This window comes from Cajanus cajan, chromosome 10, assembly GCF_000230855.2.
Source record: "Cajanus cajan strain Asha chromosome 10, NIPB_CcT2T_4, whole genome shotgun sequence".
Taxonomy (NCBI): Eukaryota; Viridiplantae; Streptophyta; class Magnoliopsida; order Fabales; family Fabaceae; genus Cajanus; species Cajanus cajan.
Window position 1 is genome coordinate 39,537,955 of NC_138526.1, and position 25,723 is coordinate 39,563,677.

Genomic DNA, 25,723 nt, shown 5'->3' on the forward strand with positions numbered 1-25,723 from the left:
TTTCTCTCTTCTCTTCCTTTTTATTTTTCACTCTCCGTGAGCTTGTGTCCTCAATTGCATGCATGTGAAGCTATTTATAAAAGGGTGGTAATGATGACATGGTTAGCATTGAATGGAAAATTTGCTCATTTGGTTTAATTTTTAGGTTCCATTTCTTACTTAGTTACTTAGAGATAAGGTTAATAATTATAGGATAAGGTGATAAGGTGTTGGTACAACAGCCGTAGATTCTTGCTGGATATTTTTTTTTTCATTTTTTTTAAATAATAAAATAATAATTTTAAAAAAATAATAATAATAAATCTTTTTTTTTACCCTTTCATAATGTTTATATGTATAAAAATTTACTTATATTAACCATTTGAAATTTTAAATATATATATATATATATATATATCATAATATTATTTTTGAAAGAAACCAAGTTATAATAAAATTGAATACTAAATACTTCCATTTTAATTTGTTGGAAATAAAAGAAATTATAATAGATAAAAAAAATACACATATGTATTTATCTATTTATTTTAAATATGGTAATTAAAAATTTTAAAAATATAATTTTAAGAATAAGGCAATGATAAGGGAATTTATAATATTGTATGAAGAATTTCAGAATATTACAACTTGTAAAATGTATTTTTCTTATATATATTGGTTCTAATGTGACATCAAACACCGCTTAGAACGTGTTGGACATTGTCGAAGTCGAAAGTAAAATTTGCTCTTAAAGACTTTCATGTTAAATGTGAGACCTCGCAGCCCATTTTTCTCTCTTTTCTCATCTCCCTCACTTGCATTCTCTCAATCCGTTCCTCTCTTTCGATTTTCCTTCTTTTCCTTGTTCTCTCAAGGTGTTGAGTAGTGGTGTTGGAGGCTAGCTGTGGGCGCGGAGCTTTCTTTTATTCTTTTCTTCCATTCTTCTCTTCCTAGAGCTCGTAATTTTCTCCACCGAGGTAAGGGAAGCTAGATTTGTGCTGGTTGTTTGGGAATGAGTTTAGAAACTCATGAGTTGTTTGATGTTGGATGATTGAGGTGCTGATTTGATGAAAAATGTGTTTTCGGGTTTTTCGGGGTTTTGGTGAAAATTTGGGATTTTTGATGATTTGTGGTTGCATGTTGAAAAAGAAGGGATTTTTGAGCTGTTTGGTGAAAATGTGGAGTTTTGGATGGTTTGCATGTGCTTGGATTGGTTGTTTGTGCAGGTTTTGATGGAAAATTTTGAACTTGGAGAGTTACTACTTGGTAGGGTGTCGGGTGCAGTTCTTAGCGTCGGGCGCGTGACTATCAGAGGGCTCTATTGGGCAAACCCGCAGGGCACAAGGTTGTGTGCGCCGGGCGAGCTTGAGAATGGAAGCCCCTGGAAGGCTCACGCCGGGCGTGGTTGGACCGCACTGGGCGTGATATCAGTTAGTGACTTAGCATTTTGGGTTTCTGGCATGGCGCCGGGCGTGACTCTGTCTCACCGGGCGTGGAGACTCCCTATGAGTCTCTGCCAGGGGTGGCGCCGGGCACAATTGGTATTGCACCGGGCGTGAGACCTTAGGGAGGTCTCTGCCTTCCCTGCACCGAGCACGAGTTTGGTACGCCAGGCGCGTGAGACTCCTTGGAGTCTCTGGGCGCAATTGGTATTGCGCCGGGCGCGTTTGAGCTTTGGAGCTCTCTGGTTGGTCCACGCCGGACGCGAGTACTCTTGCGCCGGGCGCGGATGTGTTCTTTCTTTATATGCTGGTATATGCTGATACATGTTGATATATGTTGATATATGCTAATTTAAGTTGTTAATGATGAATGTTCTTGAGTTGAGTGATGATTGTGCTGTGCTGTGAGATGTTCATGTTGAATTATGATGCGTATGCTGTATTGTTGTAAAAGTTGAGTTGTGTCGTATGTTGTATGCTATTATTGCTTCTATGTTGTGCTGTATTGAATGCTGATATAAATTGTTGTAAGCCGTAAGGCTGAGCTGTTGTAGGCTGTAAGGCTGAGCTGTTGTAGGCCGTAAGACTGAGCTGTTGTAGGCCGTAAGACTGAGTTGTTGTAGGAGATCTCCGAGCTGATATGCGTGACGACGCATTGTTTGTTTAAATGTTGATTCTGCTGAATGATGTGAGCTGTATATTGATGTGTTGTGTGCTGATTTTGCTGAACTAGATGATGTGTTGATAAGTTGTAGCTGTTTATAATTTCTGTATTTATATATACATATGCTGATTCTTTTCACTAGCTTACCCTTGTTGTTTCCATGTGATTTGGATTGCAATGATCATACTATGTATGGGAGCAGAGCAGGGATAGTGTTGGTGTATGGAGGCAGGTCTGCAGCTGGCAGATGGAGTTGATGTTTTTGTTGTTTTGGCCACTAGTTTGGCTATTTGGATGTATTTTGGATAGTGATTTTGAGCTCCAAGCTTGACATATGTGTATAAATTCTATTTTTTTTATATGTATGTTCTATTCTGCCTGGTGTTGTTTGCTGTGTGGCGGCCAGACGGATTAATGTATAAATCTTGAATTTATTTATTATATTAAAATTATTTAGTTTTATATTATTTATATGTTATGAAATATAAGTTATAGGATGTGACATCATTCATTATCACCTTGCTAAAATTATATATCAGGATATGTTATAATGTTGTTGTTTTATCATTCATTATAACCAAACAAAAATGATCCAAATCATCCGATTATCACACTTGCTAAAGTACACATGTATCTTATGGTAGATTAGATAGCAATGAAGTGTAAGTCTAAGGTGTAGAATTGGTACCTTATCTCTCTCCCACCCAGTACTTTGAGCTGTACGTTATAACTTTAATGGATGGAGATAAATGTTCAAACCTATATGATCCACAAAACTCATCACTTTGAGATCAAGTTAGTTAATAATATCAGATTGTATAATGGTTTTTGTATAATATTATAATGATTCTTCGAACCTATCGTCATCGAAGAATAATTTTTAAAACTACCATTATCAAAAAAAGTTATTCTAATTTACATAGAGATGATAAAAAAAAAAATATAGGAGGATAAGAAAAAAATTATCAAAAGCGTTATTATTAAAAACAAATAACTATAAACATTTATTGAAAAATGATACTTAAATAAACTCTTGTTTAATTAATAAAATTATTTAAATTTATATATTGAAAGATACGTGATTCAGTGTAGTTTGATATTAATGTAATAACTAATCCAAACCATTAAAAAAAATATTTTGCAGATAAGTTTGGTGGTTTTTAATTTTTGTTTAAAACTTATTTTTATATGGCTTTCAAAACCATCTTTAATATTGCAACAAATAACAAAATAAATCAATACATACATAATACAATAACTAATTGAGTTAGGATCAAACCTTAAAAGAGACATTTACACAACTAGAAGCACTAGAGCAACAAAAAAAAAAAAAAAAAAAAAACAACACATAATACTATAACTATTTTTATAAACCTTATAAAGAGAAATACATTTCAAATCTCTCATAAAATCAAGAGTTTAACCACTATGCGCTATTTCTATATATAAAAAAATTCATATTGTCAATCAGCCAAGAAATTAACTATATCATTGATATGACTTTGAAATTAATTACCATGCTGTATATAAAAATTTGTAATTAAACGACATTTTATATAGTGAGTTCATGCATTATTATTTTCTCTAAATATCCATTGTAAGAAAAAAAATTACAAATCATTTAGAGTCAATTAATCATGTAAATTAATGTCATAAACTCATAATTTAACATCAGTAAAATATATTTAACACATAAAAATCACATAATAATAATAATAATAATAATAATAATAATATTATTATTATTATTATTATTAAACTTGAGTTGTGACTTAGGGTAATATAATTGAAATACAAGTATGAAAGAAAAATTAATATAAGTATAATATTCTATTTAGTTTGGTTTGATCGATTATTTATTTATTTATTAAATTGCCTTAGCAATTTTACAATGATTTGATTTGATCTTCAACACCTGAAGTGAGAAAAGGGAATAAATCCGTGGAATTAATAAAAAGTAATCATTAAGGTGGAAAAAGCTAAAATAATAGTAGTCACCTTTAATTCAATATGAATATTCGGCCAAGAAAAGACGAAACTGATAGCTTTTCTTTTTGATGTAATATGAAACTGATAATTAAAGCTAGTTTTGTGTGTGTGTGTGTGTGAAAAAGTGAAAACATGCAACACGAGTGGTTAAATTATTTATTATAAAATGAGTGTTTTTTTTATATTATAAAATAAGTTGAACTTAAAGTAGTACACATATAAACGACATTTTCCTACCGCTACTATACCATTTTTCTTCCGTGTTGGTTAACGACAGAAAAATATAGAGAAAAGGTGAAAAAGAAAACAAAATAGAAGTGAAATAATTATTTAGTAGTTTTTATAGATGGGAATGGTGGAAAATAAAATAAAATAAATGAGAGAAATAAAAACATATTTATTAAATGACATAAATATTTTTAATTAGAAAAAGAATAAAAAGACTAAAAATGTATAAAAATAAATATTGAATTAAAATTAAAAATGTTTATTTTCTATTAAATATAAACATTTAAAAAATAAAATTGTTTTATTTATTTATGGTGATTGTCCATAATAAAAAATTGTTAATAGAAAAAATAAAACATCAATAAAAACTTAAAATAGCTTTAAAACTATAAATAAATTTGAAAATTATTTATTTTATTATTTGAGATAAAAAATAATTATTATTTAGCTTAAATATGTTTTAATCCTTGTAAAATTAGTGAGTTTTGATTTTAATTCCTATAAAAAAGTTTCTTTATTGTTTTTTATTTTTTTAAAATTTAAAATCATTATTTTAGTTCATGTAAAATAAATAAATTTTAATTTTGATTTCTGTATAATAATTTTTTTTTTATTTTATCCATTTAAAATATCAAGCATTTATTGGAAATAAATCATTTTTAAGTAAATAAATAAAATTTATTTTAAAAACCTATAAATTATTTTAGAAGTGTCACATAATGATATCATGGACAATTATGAGTATTATTTCAAATTGATCACTTAATGATAAACATACAAGTAATTAATAAATATTATATAATAGTAGAGACTATGAATAATAATTTTAAATTTTAATAAATAAAAAAGAATTACTTTTATAAAAGCAAAACTTGCGCATATTTAATCTTAATTACTTTTTGTAGAATAATAATTTTGTTTGTATGTATTATAATTATAAGAGATATAATAGTATTTTTATCATCTTCACTTTCTTTATACTTTCTTTTTTATTTTTTCCCCCTAAATTGAAGATAATGAATTTTTGGGAGTTAGCCAAAGTTTTTTTTTTCTTTCCTCTTTTGTTTTCTTGTCTATTAAAAGAGGGAGTTTTTCGATAAAGGTGTTTTTCCTTAACACTTTCCAAATCAAGTGTTAAAGACAGCGAAAAGGAAAGAATGTTGTAATTTTTAAAATATAAAAAGAAAATAAAATTCTAATATTTTAAAATTTTCTCAAATTACGAAAAAATTTCGAACTAATTTCTAGATCTTAATTCACAAGTGTTCGTGAAAAAGTGGTAAAATTATTACAAATTCAAGTTATATACGAACGTGAATACTATAATGTAACACTCATCTCTATACATCGCGGATAAATTAACAGTAACTCAATTTTTTTTACCACGTGACCCATTCTTTTGTAGATTAATCGTAAATCTTTTATATTAACCAAATTATATCAGCATTTCAAGAATCACATGATTTTCGTGATCATTCTACGGAAACGATAAAAAGTTATTCCAATTAATAGTCCTATATTTTTCTTTAACTTCCGGTGTAGTATTCACAAACCAACAAAGCCTGTACATCGATATCGTCCTGTTCCTTCCTTTAAACATACGTCCACCATTAAGGAAGTGTTTGTTTTCGCTGATTTACTGTTCACAACGAACGAAAAGTGAAGAAAGTGGACGTTTATTTTTGCTGATTTGTGAGGAAAGAAAGGTGAAGAAAAGCGGGAGAAGTCGCGTTGCCGTCCTCGCGCTTTTGCGAAGAAAAGAGATGAAAGCCACGTAAGATTTGAGAAAACTCGATAATACCCCTAGCCCATGCATGCAGAGATTGTGTCATTGTAGGTAAACTTCATTTTTCTTTATGCATGAGGGAGGGTAGGAATGAAGCATAATCGATTATGCATGCCACATAATCGATTATGGACTGGCATAATCGATTATGCACTGACATAATCGATTATGTTGAGGCATAATCGATTATGACAGTCCATAATCGATTATGGGGCATACATAATCGATTATGGTGGCACATAATCGATTATGGGTCGGCATAATCGATTATGCATGGTACATAATCGATTATGTGCCATACATAATCGATTATGTGGCATATTTTCGCTTCCAAGCGTGCCCAGAACGGGCCGTTCCAAACTACTAAAATAATGGTAATTTAGTATCCTAGAACGGGTCGTTCCCAAACTGGAATAGGCCGTTCCCAAATTGGAACGGGCCGTTCCAAACTAGTAAATTGGCTTAAAAACTCTAGTTGAGAACGAACCGTTCCAAATTGGCATAAAATGCAACCCCAAATTTGTAATGTTAAAAATTTCTTAATTTTTTAATTGGTAAAAATTAACTTGTACAATTAACAAATGTATCTTCATTTCATTTTAATTTATGTTAATGATTTATCAATTTTTTTAATTTATTAATTAACTTTCAAAAATTTTATTGTACATTTTTTTATATTAGAAAAATTCTATTATTTAAATATTGACATCAAAAAGTGGAAATATAAAAAAATAAAGTAATATACATGTTTATAAAATTAAATAATAACACTTTCATAAACATTGATAAAATAATGTTAGAAAATATAATTATCATAATATATTTTGTTATTATTATTTATTATTATAAATATTATTATTATTATCATTATTATTAATATTATTATTATTTATTATAATTAGTATCATTATTATTTATTATGATTCTCATTATTTTTCTAATATTTATTATTATTATTATCATTATTTATTATTTTTTTAATAAATTATACCTATTAATATAATTTTATTGTAATTATTATTATTTACAATAAATAATATTATACTCATTTTTAATTCAAGGGTAAAAGTGTAAATTACATATTCATCTATTAAAATTTTTTTTATCTATCTTTAAATTTAAAGAAAATATTTAAATTAAATTATTTTTAAATTAAGATTTTATATTTATTTTTTTAGTTAAAATTTTTATATTTATCTTTTAATTATAATAATTATAAACTTTTTTAACCTAAGGGCAAAATAGTAATCTTACAAAATAATCAATTAAAAATTCATTTTCATCTATCACATAAACTAATTCACTTACAAACTTTCAAAAACTTTCTCTGTACTTTCCACTCACTTTTCTTTAATCCAAACAACTTCACTTTTCACTCACTTTTCCTTCAAATTCCTCTTTTTTCACTCCTCATTTTCCATCCTCAAATCCAAACAAAGCCTAAGAGATAAGCTCTGCCATGTTCGTAACAAACATGAGTACCGTCACTGAAAAACAAAATCACTGTATACTGCAAGAGTCTTCCTTACTATTATTGAACCAACTGAGTTTCAATCGATGAAACCAACTTTATGGCTAATAAGTGCCAATCAGGGACTGAGAGTGACATTATTTTATATAATATTATAACGTTAAAAAAAAATATAGATATTCTTTGATACGAGGAGAGCTTCGAATATATTAATCACAAATATATATATATAAAGGTGGCAATAGTAATGTACAAACCTTAACCAGTGTATTGCTTTAAATTTTGGACGTATGCATGAGACAAGTGGAAACTTCACTGCATCTTCCTTTATGTTGCTTCCATTGCCAGTAAAATTGTGCGTTTGTGTAATAACAGCTTCTTCGATTGCATATGTCCCTCCTAAACGCTTTTAAATACGTAACACTACCATTTGACAAATACTATAAAGATTTTGTCTTCAAATAAATGATTGTTCTCCACCATGTTAGTATATGTGAAAAGCTTGATCTAGCTACCCCACTATTCACAAAAGTAAAATCTCTGCAATTTTTTTTTGTCTCCAATCAAATTTTGCACACAAACTTTTCAGCGAACTAGAATTAATAACATTATCGTATCATGGAGAGTAAGTGTTTTCCATGCAAGGTGGCTTTATTAATCCAACGAGCTCCATTATCCATTTTCAAAGAGGTTTAAACAAAAGATTCAAAATAAGATAAAAACAAATATGTGGGGTACTGTGCAGTCGGCATGTATATCGTGTTTTGGGGAAAAGGAAAAAAGCAAGGAGTATCCATTGTCTGTTGTCAGGAGAAAGTTGAATAGAAGGAAAAACTAAGGAAGGGGTATAAAATGTTGAAAACTTGAAATTTAAAAATAAAAAAGAAAATCAGATTATTATTATTTTTATATAATTTTCCTTTAGGGGAATATTATAAAATTTTATTTCTTCCCTTGTAGGATATAAAATTAGGCATGTGAGTTTGGCGAATGAAATTTTAAAGATACCTCTTCCATATTAACGATAAAATAAAATTACTTTTTTGTTTCATTGATCTTGTTGCAGTGACGGAGTTAGAGGAGAAAATTCTAAAATGTTCTGGGGGTGTTCATGCCAGAAAAAAAAATCTCTTTCTACAATCTTTTGATTAATTTAGAAAATAATTTGAGGGGGGCCGGGCCACTGTCTTGTCATAACCTTTTGAACGTCAATTTTAATTTTCATGAACTCATACTATATCCTTCAGATTCTTCATAGAGTGGATGCATCTTGATGCATAACCAGCACTATATGACCTTTTGATCTTGAAAAAGATTAATTCGATAACTATCCATCACTCTTAGTTCTTCTAGTAATCCAGTGTTCCATGAATTACATGGGACTGGCATGCCTTGTAGATACTGAGTGGCTCATGCATGGAAAGCTTGTAACAGATGAAGAGAGTTGGAGGAGACATTAGGTGAGGAATCTGGAAAATTATGCTTGTTTTCTCAAAGCTTTGGTAAGATTTGGTGAATCATTCAATAAGATTCTTAATTTGAGTGCAATAAACCACACATGGCAACGGAGGAGAAACCCTAGAGAGGACTATAATGTCCTATTAGTGTGGTTTGTGCTTTTGGCTACTTTTCAAAAAGATTGTAATAACTTTGTATTATCTTTGAAAACTTTTATTCATAGAATCTATCTTTATCACATTGATTATAGGTTGCCAACCACATGGTATTTTATCCTTATCTGAAAAATATATTTGAAAAATATGAAAATTAAATTATTTAAATAATTAATTATATGTACAATTAATTATTATTATTATCATATTATTAGAATAAATATTTGTTGAGGTAAATTTGTTAAAAAATTTAAGACATTTAATTTTGTTTGATACTTAAAAATAACATATATATATATATATATATAATTTACAAATTTTAGTACATATCATGTGTGTATATATATATATTTTACAAACAGTGCTACCGTTTCCAAAATCATCGCAGATAAAATTATTAGAATATAGTAATTAAAATATTATATGCTTGGTACTGTATTCAAACTTATTGATGGATATATTCGTTAGACCCAATTGGAGGTGTTAAACTTTTAGCTTTTAGGGATATTCTTCATGACGAGGCAACTTTTATCATGAGAACCTTTTACTGCAACATGGCCATATATGTTTCCTAGTTAAAGTTGAGCGAGAATAATTCTTCTTATTATTATTATTATAATGAGAATTATATGTCTGGGTTACACAATTATATATGATAAAAAGTTAGTCAACCATTATATAAATTAAAAAAATAAAAATATGCACATTACCTTTTTAATATTGATCATATCGATTGGGAGGTACAACTTTTAGGATATTCTTGGGCATGAGGCAAGTTTTTTCATCAGAAGCTTTACTGCAACACGTTGGCATATATGTTCTCCGGTTAAAGTTGAATGAGCTTTCGATTTCTTTTATATATACATATATAAAATATATAAATATAGATCATGCAATCATACGTGAATAATGAAAAAAAAAATTAAAAATTCGTTAGTGATCGCTTGATGACCACTTAAAAAAGTTATGTGTGTTTTTTTAATAACACGCACAAAGGAAGAAAAATACAAAGAAAGGGTAGAAGTATAACTTCCATGCACGGTCAATATAAAATTTAAAATTTGTATAATGCTAACCAATCAGAAAACATGTTAAATATTAAAAATTATTTAATATTTTGTTTAATAATTCATTAATTTAAATTGATAAATAATTTTAGAATTATTTTATATATTGATTTGAATTAATAAAATGAAGTATTAAATAATTTTTAAATTTTTATAAATTTACAGACTTAATTTATGCATTAAACATTTTAAATTCAACAATTAAATCATTAAAATTTAATATAAAATATGAGTTATTGAATGAAATAAATTTAGATAGACTTACTCCTAAAATAAATAGATTCATTCTTATATATATATATATATATATATATATATATATATATATATATATATATATATATATATATATATATATATAATCCGCTATAAGTAAAAAAAAAATAATTTGTTCTTGCCGGGGATCTGAGGTATAGTTGATCCACTAGGTAAGGTCGGTGAGCCTCCTTCGCTGGTACGCTTGATGTTCCAAGATGGGGGTGGTACCTGCAAAAGAGACTTCGATGCTAAAGTTAGGGTTTGTATGACTGTGAGTTTTGTATAAATAATGCACATACCTTGGCGTGAATTGGGGTTCTGTTGGGCCTTGGGCCCGAGATCAGTTACGATCTGATCAGATAGTAGATCTCGCCTAGACCGAGATCGCCCAGCGCATGTCCGAGGTTGTCCTGCTCGAGCTCGGCATGGCGGTACACTAGCCCCTCGAGCTCCGAAGATCGTAGGTCGAGGAGTTAAGACCGAGCTCGTCAAGTGGCCGTGACCCTTCGCGTACGCTTGCCTGTCGAGATGCCATGTGTCACAACTGGTCATTTCCCGAGAACGTGCAAGTGGCGTGTTAATGGGAGTGACGGTTATGTAATGATGGTTTGCATTCGTCATAATGGTTCTCAACTAATGTGTCGTCAGATGTGCCTCTTGACTGACACGTGTCATGACCGTTTTGAATTTGGGAAAAACCCTTTTCTCTCACTCGTGCCTCTTCCCATTTCACTTTACTCATTTTTCGCTCTTTCAACTTCTTGTGCACACTGCTTCTTTCGCTTCTGTTTGTTTCTCGCCTTTGTCTTCTCTGTTTCCGTCGCCGTTCCCGGCAATTGGGTTCCGCTCCTTCCTTATTGCTCTTTCTTTTGTCAAAGGAGTACCAGGTACTTCTATTTCTCTGTTCTCTCTCCCTTCTCCAATCTTCTCTTTCTTCGAGTCTTTTTGCTTTCTTGATGGCTGGAGAGGGTGGTGCTGGATCTTCCGCGCCTACCAAGGGCAAGGGTAAGGCACGGGGCAAAGCGGTGGCTACCAGAACGGCCGCCGCCGAGTAGAAGAAGGTGGTGAACCCGCCCAAGGACCTCGTTCCAGGCATTCCTGGTTACGATTGGGTTCGGCGCGAGATGGGGGGAACCCAGAGTGTGTTCCGGTCTTTTCTTGAGGTTAATGCAGATTGGAAATCGCACAGAATTTTTGACCCTTCTCTTTCCCGAATGATCCGTCTTGAACCCTGTCAGGCCGGTGAGGGTGTGTACATGGGGAAGTCTAGAGACCCTCCCCATTTCTATGTCTTCATGTGTTTCTTTAGGGATTTAGGCGTCTGCCTTCCTTTCACTCAATTCGAGTGTGATTTTTTGAATTTTATCAACTCGGCTCCTTGCCAGTTGCACCCAAATAGTTGGGGTTTTTTGAGGGCTTTTCAAGTCCTGTGTTCAGCTCTAGGGATAGAGGTGTCTCTTCCCGTCTTTCTTCATTTTTACCAGCTGAAGATAAGCGTTCCGCCTTATGGCATACTGTCTCTGAGTGGGAGTAGGGATGGGGGTTTATTCACTATTTACTCCAAGTCATACAAAAATTTCAAACAAGAGTTTTTCCGGGTTGCCCTTGTGGATGTCGACCCGTTGGAGGATGGGGCGTTCTACTTCGGCGGGTTGCCGAGGTTCCCCTTCTATTGGTGCCCCAAAACGTCTAGGTTTCATGGGGTGGGCCAATTGAAATTGACGGCTTCAAAGGCGACCGTCGTTGAAAACCTTGCCGCGCTTCCTCGCCCGCTGGATTGCAAGCTCGTCTTGTCACTTGCGAATTCAGCGTACAAGGAGAGGGGCCTGGAGAGTGAGTATCTCGTCTTCTTTAGATTGTTAGTGTTTGTGAAATCTTCTTTTGCTGATGTGTTTTATTTTCTGTGTTTGCAGGCATAATGGGCAGGAACAAGTGGCGTGAGCTGAAGCACCGTTACAATGTTGCCGAGATCGAGGTCCCCGAGCCTCAAGAGGAGGAGGTTTCCCCCTGAAGGTCAATCGAAAAAGAAAGAGGGGCAAGAAAGAGGTCGGGGGGACCTCTGCTCCTCGTAGCACGGAGGAGGTGACCTCCAAGGCTGTTGATGCCGACGTAGTCGACCTTACTGGGAGTCCTCCGCCTGGGGAGGCTCCCCAAATGGCTGCTGCGGAGACTGCTAAGCAAGTTGCTCCCACTGCCGAGGTGAGTGTCTTGTTTTCTTTAACTTTTCTTCTATGTTGGCTTTGCTTGGTTTATTGAGGCACTATCGCTTTTTGCAGGCAGGGATAACTGCCGAGGTGGGGGCCCAGGTCGCTGAGCAAGTCACCCAGGCTGCCGTGGTGAGTACCTCGCTTTTCGTTTTCCCTTCTATCTTGTATGTTGTTCTTTTGTCTTTTGACATGGGGCCGTTTTTTGCAAGCAGGGGACGCCGCCGAGACTCAGGTGCCCCCGAGGCCGGAGGCACCAGGCGTGGATCCTCCTATTGTTGAGCGGGGGACGCCTGTTTCTGCCTCTGTCGAGGCTCGCGGCGAAGGGCCAAACTTTGAGGTCCCCACCGCTACGCCTGCAGCTTCGACGTCGCCGTCTAGTTCATCGCAGGGGGCTTCCCGGAGCCAATATTTAGTTCACCACTTCGGGAAGGGCCGCTCGCAGGTGCGATTGGACCATGTGAGTGCTTCAGCTGACATGGACTCGCTGTGGAGCGCGGGAGTGACTGTCGAGAAGTTCTTCCCCCAAGGTTCGCTGAGCTCGGACGACCAGGGGCTGATAGACGAGGTCGGGCCCGTGGAAGGCCTTGACGCTGCCCAGGTCTTTCTACAGAGGACTATGGCGATTGTGGACCACTGGAAGCATAAGTGGTCCAATCAGCAGGAGGACCTGGTTAGGCTGAGGAGCCGAGTCCAACCTTTGAGGGAGGAGAACAGGGTCCTGAAGGAGGAGAACAAGGTTCTGAGCGTCGCCCTTGGTGAAGCAAAAATGCAGGGTGCTGAGCTTCGAGCTGCGAGGGGGGACCTCGCGAGGGTCCAGAAGTCTCTGGAGATCGCCCTGTGCTCCAACGAGAGTGACGCCTCCCAGGTAAACGAGCTGCAGGGGGTCGCCGCCTCGTCTCGAGGTCGGATACGCTTCTTGGAAGATGAGGTGACGTCTTCCCATGGTCGGGTTCGCTCCTTGGAGGATGAAATGACATCCCTGAAGAGCGAGCTGGTGGCGGCAGCTGAGAAGCGACTCTGCGACGAGGTCGTCCTCGGTGGCAAAGAGGAGGAGGTCACCTCTCTAAGAGTGGAGCTGGCGAAGCTGGAGGCAGAGGGGGCGGTGTTGGAGAAGAAGCTGGAGGAAACCGAGCGGTATATCTTGTTTGAGCATAAGCGGGGTTTCCTCAAGGCAGCTCGCTAGGCGAGGCTTCTTGTCCCGGGGTTCGACTTCTCTGCCATGCACGTGTAGAAGGTTGTCCGCTTCGGCAAGCTAGTAAAGGAGGATGACGTCGAGGACAGCTCCAGCGAGAATGCCTCTACGTAGGCTAAATGTGTAATAGCCTAGTTTAATCTTCTCTGCTTTATTTTTTTTGTTGAATTCAAGTGTGGAACTTTGAAAACATTGCTGTGTATATATGTATTTTTTGTCTATTTGCCATTGCGCTTTTCTTTGCCTTTGCGTTTGGGCTTGATTTTTTCCTATTTGCGCATTTTGAAACACTCGTTCAATGTCTGTTGTGTACTTTTATACTTTGTGATACTTAGACTGAGTTTCAGGGCGGAGTGGATTGCGCTACGGTTCAAACTTGACCTTGAGTTGATCATGCCGAGGTTCGAGCTTGACCTCAGATTTTTGCTAAGTAACTCTCGTGAAGGTTCGAACTCGACCTTGAGTTAATTATGCCGGGTTCGAATTCGACCTCGGATTTTCGTGAAGGTTCGAACTCGACCTTGAATTAATCACGCCGGGGTTCGAATTCGACCTCGAATTTTCGTTAAATAACTCTTTATGAAGGTTCGAACTCGACCTTGAATTAATCATGCCGGGGTTCTAATTTGACCTCGGATTTTCGTTAAGTAACTCTTTGTGAAGGTTCGAACTCGACCTTGAATTAATCATGTCGGGGTTCGAATTCGACCTCGTATTTTAGCAGAGTGAATTGTACGAAGGTTTGAACTCGACCTTGAATGAGAGCGAAATAAGTTGGTTCGAACTCGACCTCTATTTAGCATAAAACATAAAATGATGCGGAACTAAGAAAATATGAGTTGAACAGAATGAGTCATTTTATTGATTGTGTAAGTGTGCCTCGTTAAAAACCCTCTCAGCCAAAACCCATTTTTCTATTTTTTGGGATAAAAGACTGAGGCGGGAAAAGAGTGCGCAGCTCATTCGTACAAATTTAGCTGAAATAGAACTTGAGATGCGTAGCATTCCAAGTTCGCGGTATAGGTTTTCCGCTGAGCTCTTCTAGTCGGTACGCTCCATTTTTCAAGTCTTCTATAACTCGGAATGGGCCACCCCAAGTGGGTGCAAGCTTCCCATCTGACGTGTCTTTCTGTGCTTCACCTAGGGTTTGTATGATTGTGAGTCTCGTATAAATAATGCACGTACCTTGGTGTGAATTAGGGTTGTGTTGGGCCTTGGGCCTAAGATTAGTTACGATCTGATCAGATAGCGGATCTCGCCTAGACCGATATCGTCCAGCGCATATTCGAGGTTGTCCTGCCCTGTGATACCGAGCTCGAGCTCGGCATGGCGGTACGGATAGTACACAATTAAATGCACATCTTCTTATTAATATGGAGAGATAAGGGTTGGTTGCAAAGTACTTATAGTAATCAGTACCCATATTTTAAAATTTTTAATACTCTTAATTTTTTTATCAGTTGCTCTAATTCACTTTTATTATAAATATATATTTCAAATTTATTTATCACTTAGCATGAAATTATGTTACAAAACTAATATCTTTTTTTGTATAAATATATGTTTCAAAAAAAATATTTATTTTCATCTTGTTCAAAAATTAATTTTAAAAACATTTATAAACACTTACAAATATACTAAAATTCATAAATACCGTTGTAAAAAAATACTTGCATAAATAAAGCAAATGTGAGGGGAAAGGGAAAATTACTACTATACATGTCTCAACTATTGTCATTCCTAACACTATATATTTATACGAAGCGACTGCTATAAGAATTAATTGGTTATATGAAATCATGATAATAATTAATAACAACCATTGAATAAAGATTATTAATAATAAATTATCAAGATTAAAACCAAACTAGTATTTAGGTTTGGACATTTCACAAGTCAAATATTTATTATATATAATTATAATATATAATAAATATTATATTTAATTATATAAATTATATTAAAATTTAATATAAATAAATATTTTAAATATATAAATTATATTTTAAATTTAAAATAAATAAATATATAATTTTTAGTAATCTTTTCTATATTTACAAAAAGAATGTTCTTAATTATTGATAACTTATTTTTAAAATATTAAAATTTAATTCAGAAATAAATATGATAAATAAAAAAGTTGAATTAAATAAAAAATTAAAAAAATTCTTCAAAATTTTCTCACTAAAAAATAGTTCCTAAAAACACCCTGGTGTATGATAATCGATTTAAGTTTAATACTATCTTTGTTCATATTTATAAGACTTGACTTAAAATAACTGTCTATTTCTTTATATAATATCAAGTTGATATTGTATCATGTATTAATTATATATTTTTAAATTTAAATACCTCCAATTAAAGTATGTTTTTTTAATTTAATAAAATATATTAATTATTATAAACTGTTTGAAGAGCATGCAGTACTATATTTAGTTAGGAAAAAAATAAGTATTAATTAAGAGAGAGAAATAAAATAAAACATACACTCTAATTACTTAAAAATATATAAGTATTAATTATGAAAGAGAAGTAACACAAAGATAATTTTAAAAAATATATATAAATGGTTTTTTTTATTAATATCAATTAAATTAATTACTTTTCTAATTTTAATGAATTGATAATTAGATCTTATATATAAAAATAGAAATAATATATAAGGATTGAATACCATCGCTTATGAAACTAGCTATATTACTACAAGTATACAATAATCATCGCCATTATTATTTATACCATCCCTCATCAGTCATCACCAACATCATATTGCGGGAACCTTCCCCACCTATTAAAATTGACACCAATAAATAAATAATGAATGCAACCTGTTATATAGGCAATAAATAGCATTTATAAAATTGTTAAGCAGAGAAGCTTAAGGTGCAAAGCAATTAAACCTAAAAACAAATTGCAACAAAACAATTGAGCTTCAAATGAGAAAAACTTTAGCTAGCTTATCAATCTCTGCGCTAGGAACCTGAAAATGTTGATTAATGAGCAAAAAGGTGAATCTCCACGACTCCAAAACAAAGCCAAAATCAAAGTGAAAAGTAATTCAATAGATAGGCAAAAGTAAGAAATTACGTTTCATACGGTTGAACAAAAAAAAATAAAGATACCGATATCTTTTACAAAGGGTTTCGCCCTCAGTAATTAACAGTCAAAATTAGCCTGATCAAAAGAGAAAACTATAGAACTATTATAACCACTTTCATCACTCATCACTAGATTTCTATGTATAATTTCAGTTATATTTTTTTTTATTATGATCATCACCCTCCTCAACTACATATATTCATATCATTAGAAGATGTAATGACTTATTATGAACAAGTGAACAACATACTTATGGATTATAATTACAAGAAGTGAAACTATTTCATACCGAAGGATTTATACTCAAAATATTGGATATTCACACTATAGCATGTATATAAATATATAATTGAAAACAATTTTATAATTATATATAACATATGTACAACTATCTAGTATATAGACAATATAAAATCTTAAGTATCGGTCAAACACAAGTATATATAATTATCATATGAAGGTAGCCCAAAACATCCAAAAGTATCGTTATCTACCATATGGCCTCCATTGCTCGCCTCTGACATCTATACATAATTTGTCCACATGAAAAACATATAAAGATAAGCTAGATTTAAAAAACATACAAGTATAAAAAGGAGTATCTATACTCAACATCATCGTACGTGACAAACAAACAATCACACGACATGATTTGCATCCCACAAAAAATCGCCATGTTCGAAAGCTAAAACATCCAAGCAATCAAACATTCATCACAATCTATATCACACAACAATATGTTTGTCTAATGCATATGAATAACAATAACAACTTGCACCGCATCATATGCATATCCAACAATTAATGCATCATCACACATTCACCTATAAAGATCACCTGAGTAGTCTAAGTGACTTGATTGTACCGAACCAATTCGATCGCTTTCACACCCAATGCGTCCACTAGATCGTAAGCTAAAATGGGATATCAATTCCTACCCCTAATTTCTTGGGTGTCGCTACTTACATTAGGAAAGTCTGATTCCACCGTCAAGACTAGTATAGTTGAATATAGATGTACCACAACTTTCACATGCATTACCAAATCACTTATAAAGTTACCCCCATTGACTATCTACAAAAAACCACCCAACCTTTTTAGTAATCAGTTAAGAGTGATTGTCCTCAACTTCATATTTTACTCTACATTGACTAACGACCTAAAGGAGACTCAATAAAATCCACTTTAAAAGTTTCATAAAGGAAGATTTTCAACAACTAGTCTCCTGGAGCACCAAAACAATATTTCTTATATGGGATCTTTAACTTTCTAAACAACATTATCTCCTCTAGTTCTAAGTCAATCAACATGTTTTAATGCCCACAACATTCTTAGCATTAACACCTCAATACATTTTCTATATACATTACCTTAGATCAATGCATATAGAGATCAAATCACACCAATCATGTATAGCCTATCAATACTTAACATCTTAACCAAAAATAGTATACTAATGCTCAATAATTCATTCAATAATAGCATGCAAATACCTATTCAACACTCCAACCATGCAATTTATAACATATTAATGTTCATCACTATATCAATTATGCAAGTATAGCATATCAATGCTTATCATCATCATCATCATACATCATACAACATGCAATAAAAACAAGTATTCTATACTGGATTAAAAAAATGTTATTCCATCTATATTAGCATTTTCTAGAAAAATATTGTAATAACCTATTAACTTAATATATAATAATATTTTAATAAATATTACTAAAAAAAGTAAATGTAGTAGTGGTTAAGTTGAAGTTCAAATCAAGTAATTGTAAAGTGTAGTATCACTCATGGACATGTAAACATTCTTTGTTTAACATTTGTGAAATTATAGGTCCAAAAATAATTTAAGCTTTTAATTATTATTGGTTTATTAAGAAGAAATTAATTTTTAAAATTTTAATATAGAATTAATATTCAGATATTGATTTCTAAACATTTTATTATCAACCATATTTTATGCCACTGATTGCTTTTCTATCTCCAACAAATTAGAATTTTAACCGTGTACAAGGCAAGTAGGTAACTAACATGATTATGCTCAATTGCTCTGCATGGTACTATATTCACCACATTCTGTATAATCATAACAATTGATAATTGTTATGGGGATGAATTTGCCAATGGGATGAAGATCGCTGTTAAAAGGTTTTCTAAAAATTCTGAGCAAGGATTGAAACGAGTGTAATAAGTAATTTAGAGATGAACCCAAATTAGAAGATTTAATTTGAATGGTTTCCAGGCATGGAAATTGTTGTGGCTTGAAATGAGGTATTTGGAGCAAGTAGATGAAATATTTGCTCATTCAGACACTCGCTTTCAAGACTGAATGGGCCACTTGTGCATGAAAACCAGAAATGGGCCCCATATAAGAAATGTAATCCAAATGTTGGACGATAATAAACCAAGTCTAATTTGTCACTTGAAACTTATAGGATGACGAAACATTTCGGTCTAATAATTTGTTTAGGTCAGTCTCGTAGTTAATCAAGCCAAAAACAGGTTTAGTTGAGTTTACCTGATAAGTAAAAATAAGTTGGATGTCCTAACTTGTCCTCTTAAAGGTGAATTGATGGGTTAACCTATAAAAAAAAAATATATTATTTATTTATTTTAGGTATCTATTTTAATATATTTCATTTTTAATGTCTAAATAATTCACATAAATTAGTGTACTTCAATAATAAAATAAATATAAAATTATAATATATTTGGTATGATTTGTTGTACAAAAAATCTCAAATTTTTACATAATATATAATATAAATAATAATAATAATTCTAATATATTTATTGCACAAAAAATCTCAAATATATAATAAAATAAATCAAATATATAGCATATTTGATCCATAACAAATTATAGATTTCTCACTTAATAAATCTAAAGTAATTTATTTAAATTTGACAATGAAAACAAAAATACTAAAGAATAACGAATAATTAGGCAAGCTAGCAAGTTAACCTTCTCCGACCTGTTATTTGACTCAACAGATTCACAGGTTAAGTGAGGCGGACTAGAATATTTAACCTAGTCCACCAATTTTTGATAAGTTAGTTTACAAGTGGAAGCCGATTTTGTCATTTCTAAAAACTTACTAAATAGGTAAGGAGTAAGCACAATGATGATTTCAATATCATTAAGTTTTCTCAAAAAAAAAAAGTGAAAAACCATTTTTATATTGATTAGGGTCGTTCATTCTTCCTAAATTTAAATAAAATTGAATTAGTTGAGGGATAAAATTTGTTAAAGAAAAGTAATTATGAGGAATTAGTTTGTAGAACTTTATTTACCGTACATTGATTATTCTGAACACTAAAAAGTATCTAACATATTATATAACAGTAAAAAAAAAATGTCAGAAACAAAATTTAAAACTATAGGTATACAAAAAATTGTTAAAATGAAAAAATTTAAAAATATGAAGAAAAAAGAAATTGCGACCGAAGACACTCAATCATTTGTTATATAATTTGTAAACAATATTCGCAGTGACATTTGAAATTCTAGCATTATACAAACTATTCAATCTCTTACTATTAGGGATGACAATTACAAGCACATGTGAATGGGCCTATAGGTAAAACCCAATGTGGATCGAGTTGGGTATCTGTGCATGGGCCTATAAATGATCCATTCAGCTTGTAATTCGTACAGGTTGGGTCGAAATAGATTGCATGGGCCTGTCTTGTAGTTTGGTCTGTTTAAAAGCACAAGTTATAAATTTAGAGGACAAAAAACTATATACTCCAAACTAGGAGAAATAAAAAAAAAGGAAGAATAAAAACGTAATTAAGCCAATAATTAAATTATGTACATCGTCAAGTTTTGTAATTGCCCTGCAATATGTATTTCTAGAAAAAATAAAAAGAGACTACTGTTATGACTTTTCATGAATGTCTATGCAAAATGCAGATTCAGAGCTCAGATGTTTTGAAATCTATCACATAATTTATTAATCCAGAATTTGAGATATTAATGCTTTACGTTTTGTGCTATTGGCTATTTGGTCAACTCAACGAAGAAAAATAGTAGAAAAAGTTTTGCGCAAAAGTTAGAAAAGCAGCGATGATTGCATGGGTATGTCATGCTTGCATTATTTGATTGTGACCTCTCTTATGTTTCTAGGTGTGTGTATATATGTATATTGGCTTAAACTTCAACACTACACTTTACATCATATAAAGAGTAACGTAGAGGTACTAATTTCCTTTCAAATACATGTACGTAATCATATCAGAGCCTTACCATTGGATATTCACTACTACATCGTTAAGGAAAATATAAGCTTGTCATAATTTATAATTTATAAAATATTTGTAAAAAAATTAACGACAGCTTAGATTTTATTTAATTATGTATTGGTAAGTATTACAATTAACGATTTCTTTTAGGTCCAAAGTGGTCTAAATTTTGTAATGAATATTATAATATTAATGATTAGGAAGGTGCTTTGTTGATGTGTCAAACCTGTTTCTGCAAAATAGTATGTGAAACGAAGCCAGGCATCAGATAAGTCTAATTCTTTCGCTTGACGAAATTGCTTGATGACCCCAATTGAGTTGGAGCAGTTAAGACTTGAGGAGTGTTACATCCACATCATAAACAAAGGTTGAAACTTGTCAAATTAGTAGTGAAAGTTGCTCCAACCACTAAAAGTTACCTTTTTTCTAGTGTAGATGCAAGACTCTTGTAATCTTGTGAAATTGAAGTCACACTTGTTTGAAAAATATATGAAGCACTAAGCTTTTAGCAAGACCCTTGTCTGATATAAGTTGAACAGCTGAATGCTGATAGAACACGTAAATTATAGAATAATTTATATGGATAGCCATCAGGTTCAGGTGATGATAGTGTTGTGCTCTCTCTTATTCTCCCTCATTCCCAACATCACTGCAGTGAGTGTTATCACTCCAGATCAGCCCTTACATCACAATGAAACCCTGGTGTCAGCATCTGGAACCTTTGAAGCAGGTTTCTTCAGCCCAGGAAGTTCTCAGAGACGCTACTTTTCCATATGTTACAAGAATATATCACCTAGAACAATTGTGTGGGTGGCCAACAGAAACACCCCTTTAGATAACTCCACAGGAGTTTTCAGAGTCGATGATGAGGGAAATCTTGTTGTACTTGATGGCACAGGTGCAAGTGTTTGGTCATCCAATGCATCAAGTATTGCTCAGAAGCCTATTGTGAAGCTTTTGGACTCTGGAAACCTTGTTGTGAAAGATGGTGGTACAAATAGCCAAGAGAAGGTTGTGTGGCAAAGCTTTGATTTTCCTGGTGACACTTTACTTCCTGGGATGAAACTCAAAACCAGTTTTGTAACTGGTATGCATAATTCTCTGACATCATGGAGGGACCTAGAAGATCCTTCTCTGGGGGAGTTTTCATTGTATATTGATCCTCATGGTTTTCCTCAGAGAGTGATCACAAAGGGAGGGACTTGGTTGTATAGAGCAGGTTCATGGAATGGTTATCAGTTTTCAGGAGTTCCTTGGAACCTGTTGCATAATTTCTTCAATTATTATTTTGTGTGGACACAGGAGGAAGTGTATTATGAGTATGAGCTCATAGAAAGTTCGGTTGTAACAAGATTTGTGATCAACCCTGGAGGTCTTGATCAACGTTTCACATGGTCAGAGAGGACAAAGAGTTGGGAGCTTTTTGCCTCTGGCCCCCGGGACCAGTGTGAAAACTATGCCTTGTGTGGTATAAATTCTGTTTGCAATATTAATAACTATCCTATATGTGAATGCTTGGAGGGCTTTCTCCCCAAGTTTAGAGAAAAATGGAGATCATTGGATTGGTCTGGTGGTTGTGCTAGGAGAATGAATCTGAGTTGTGATAATGAAGATGGGTTTGTTAAGTATGAAGGAATGAGATTGCCAGACACATCTTCCTCATGGTTTGACACAAGCATGAGCCTTGATGAATGTAAGAGAGTGTGTTTGAGAAACTGCTCTTGCACAGCATACACAAGTTTAGATGTCAGAGATGGTGGCAGTGGCTGCTTGCTTTGGTTTGGTAACATTGTGGATATAGGAAAACATGCCTCCCAAGGACAAGACATTTACATACGAATGGCTGCTTCAGAGCTAGGTAATTATAAATTTTCAATTGAAGCATAGAAAAATCAATGCATAAACACTTAGTTTTGTGTGTCCACATGCATTTATAAACTGCATACATAGTGATCTTTTGCATGAAGTGATGCTTGTTGAAATTATGACATATTATCAGATCTAATACTGAACTTGTACTCAGTACCACATTTCCTTGTTTTCTTTAAAATTGTTATATTCTTCTTCTTTAATGCTACTTGTGTGTTATCTGATAGTACTTTTGTTCTAACAGATCATACTTGGGATAAAAGTCACATTGACAAGAAGCTTGTGTTGATTTTGACAGCAATTAGTACAATCATCATAGGCGTAATATTAGGATCAGTCATATACATAAGGAGAAAACTTGAGAAAGCAGGTGAACTTTTAGATATTAAATTCAAAGTTGTAGCTGATTTCTTTATGTAGTATTCACTAATATGTTGTCACTCGTTTCAGGGAAGACAAATATAATTGACCAAATGCATCACACTATAAAACATGAGAAGAAAGACATTGACTTACCAATCCTTGATTTATCAACCATTGATAATGCCACTAGTAACTTCTCTATCAGTAACATTTTGGGAGAAGGTGGATTTGGACCAGTTTACAAGGTAACATGGTTATATCCCACCAATGGTACACTTACTCAACATATCTCTTTTAACGCGTCCACATAATAATTATCAGGGTGTGCTGGCAAATGGACAAGAGATTGCTGTTAAGAGGCTTTCTAAAACCTCTGGACAAGGATTAGATGAGTTCAGAAATGAAGTTGTATTAATTGCCAATCTTCAGCATCGGAATCTTGTGAAGATTCTTGGGTGTTGTGTTCACGATGAAGAGAGAATCTTGATCTATGAATTCATGCCTAACAGGAGCTTGGATCTTTATATTTTTGGTTTGAAGCTTTTGACGCATACTATCTACTCTAGATTTACTTGTACACTCTTTACTGCTAAAATTATTTTATAACCATGCTAATTTAACTAGGGAACACATGCAGATCAAACAAAAAGGAAATTATTGGATTGGAACCAACGCTTCCGAATTATAAGTGGGATTGCTCGAGGGCTTCTCTATCTTCATCATGATTCTAGACTAAGAATCATCCACAGAGACATCAAAACCAGCAATATTCTTCTTGATGATGATATGAATCCAAAGATATCAGACTTTGGCCTAGCAAGGATGCTTGTTGGTGATCACACTAAAGCCAATACAAAAAGAGTAGTGGGGACTCAGTAAGCATGCTTTAATTACTATATGTTTGTTGCATAGTCTTTTCTGATCTAATTTGAATTTAATCATGTGTTATCTTGTAGTGGTTACATGCCTCCCGAGTATGCGATGTATGGATCTTTTTCGGTGAAATCAGATGTCTTCAGTTTTGGTGTCATTGTACTAGAGATAGTTAGTGGGAAGAAGAACACAAAATTTCTTGATCCCTTCAATCAACTTAACCTTCTTGGGCATGTAAGCATAAAGAGTAAAGACTACCTTTTTGATACTATTCTAAAAATGCATATTTTAGGTCTCTCAATTTGTTTTTGTCAAAATAAGTCTTAATCTCTACCTATATTTTGAAAACGATGATTTCAATCCTCATATTTTTTTAAGATAGGTTGATTCCATCCCTTTATACTTAAGATACTAGGGTGAAGAATGAAATTTACCAATTATAAAATTATACAAAGACTAAAATGGTTGTGTTGTTTTAAAGTAAAGTGACTAAGGTCAATTTTGACCGAAAATTGAGAGACCTGAAACACATTTTATCCTTTAATTGAATAGACAAGTTGATAGTAAATAGTGATATAATGATTTTAGTATTAAGTGAAGGGTAAAAGTCATAATATAGTTTTCTTTGTTGTCCAGGCATGGAGATTGTGGAGTGAAGGGAGGCCTTTAGAGCTGATTGATGAATCATTAGAGTATTCAGTGATTGAAAGTGAAGCATTGAAAATTGTTCACGTTGGGCTCTTATGCGTTCAAGAGAGGCCGGAGGATAGGCCCAACATGTCAAGTGTGGTTCTGATGCTGAATGGTGAGAGACCATTGGCGAGGCCCAAGCAGCCCGCGTTTTACCCACACCATGATGACACTTCATCCAGCAAGTGTGAATTCAGCTCAAATGAATTGTCCATCACGTTGGAGGCAAGATAGTAGACCCCAATTGAAATTAATAAATGAGAAAATGGATTCATCAAGATGCCACAATTCACAAAACAGTGAGTGGAATGCTGGTGTTAGTATAAAAGCCTCAAGTTCTATTCACAGAGGCTGTGTACCCACAAGAATCGATGCTTCTAATTCTAATGTACACATACAATAATTCCATTCTTCAAAGAGGCTTGATTTATTGGATGAAGTTCAAAAACAACTCTTTTTTTTTTTTTTTTTTTTTGTTAGATATCCCACTTTTGTTAGTGATATAATTACTAAATCGGTAAATGAGACAATCCTTTTTTATAAGAGAATTTATTAAATAATTTGACTTAAAGTCTGTTTAGATAAATTTTTTTAAAAGCACTTTTGAGAAAAAAAATTATGAACGAAAATAAATTTTTTTATAAGTCAAAATTAATTTATATATAAATAAAAAATA

General features: G+C 33.0%; 1 protein-coding gene across 3 annotated transcripts; it reads left to right on the forward strand.

Annotated features, from left to right (window-relative positions):
• The first annotated feature begins 21,572 nt into the window (after positions 1-21,572).
• LOC145952580 (G-type lectin S-receptor-like serine/threonine-protein kinase At4g27290) lies at positions 21,573-25,498 on the forward strand. 3 transcript variants are annotated; one of them, XM_083065173.1, is made up of 7 exons: positions 21,581-23,110; positions 23,420-23,491; positions 23,572-23,729; positions 23,806-24,016; positions 24,122-24,359; positions 24,441-24,591; positions 24,994-25,498. In XM_083065173.1, exons 1-7 carry the CDS (start codon positions 21,796-21,798, stop codon positions 25,279-25,281), a joined length of 2,433 nt encoding a protein of 810 aa, XP_082921299.1. In that variant the 5' UTR covers positions 21,581-21,795; the 3' UTR covers positions 25,282-25,498. The 3 variants fall into 3 exon arrangements, with proteins under 3 accessions (XP_082921300.1, XP_082921299.1, XP_082921298.1); XM_083065172.1 differs by having other exon boundaries at positions 21,587-23,110; positions 23,366-23,491; XM_083065174.1 differs by lacking the exon at positions 24,441-24,591 and having other exon boundaries at positions 21,573-23,110; positions 23,366-23,491; positions 24,994-25,176.
• The last annotated feature ends 225 nt before the right edge of the window (positions 25,499-25,723 follow it).

What these genes read in the sequence shown, in the direction of transcription:
- LOC145952580 (XM_083065172.1), top strand. Translation starts at nt 21,796, where the DNA reads ATGCTGATAGAACACGTAAATTATAGAATAATTTATATGGATAGCCAT. An exon ending in GAGAAAACTTGAGAAAGCAG is followed by an intron (nt 23,492 to 23,571) that starts GTGAACTTTTAG and finishes CACTCGTTTCAG; the next exon opens with GGAAGACAAATATAATTGAC. An exon ending in CTTGGATCTTTATATTTTTG is followed by an intron (nt 24,017 to 24,121) that starts GTTTGAAGCTTT and finishes GAACACATGCAG; the next exon opens with ATCAAACAAAAAGGAAATTA.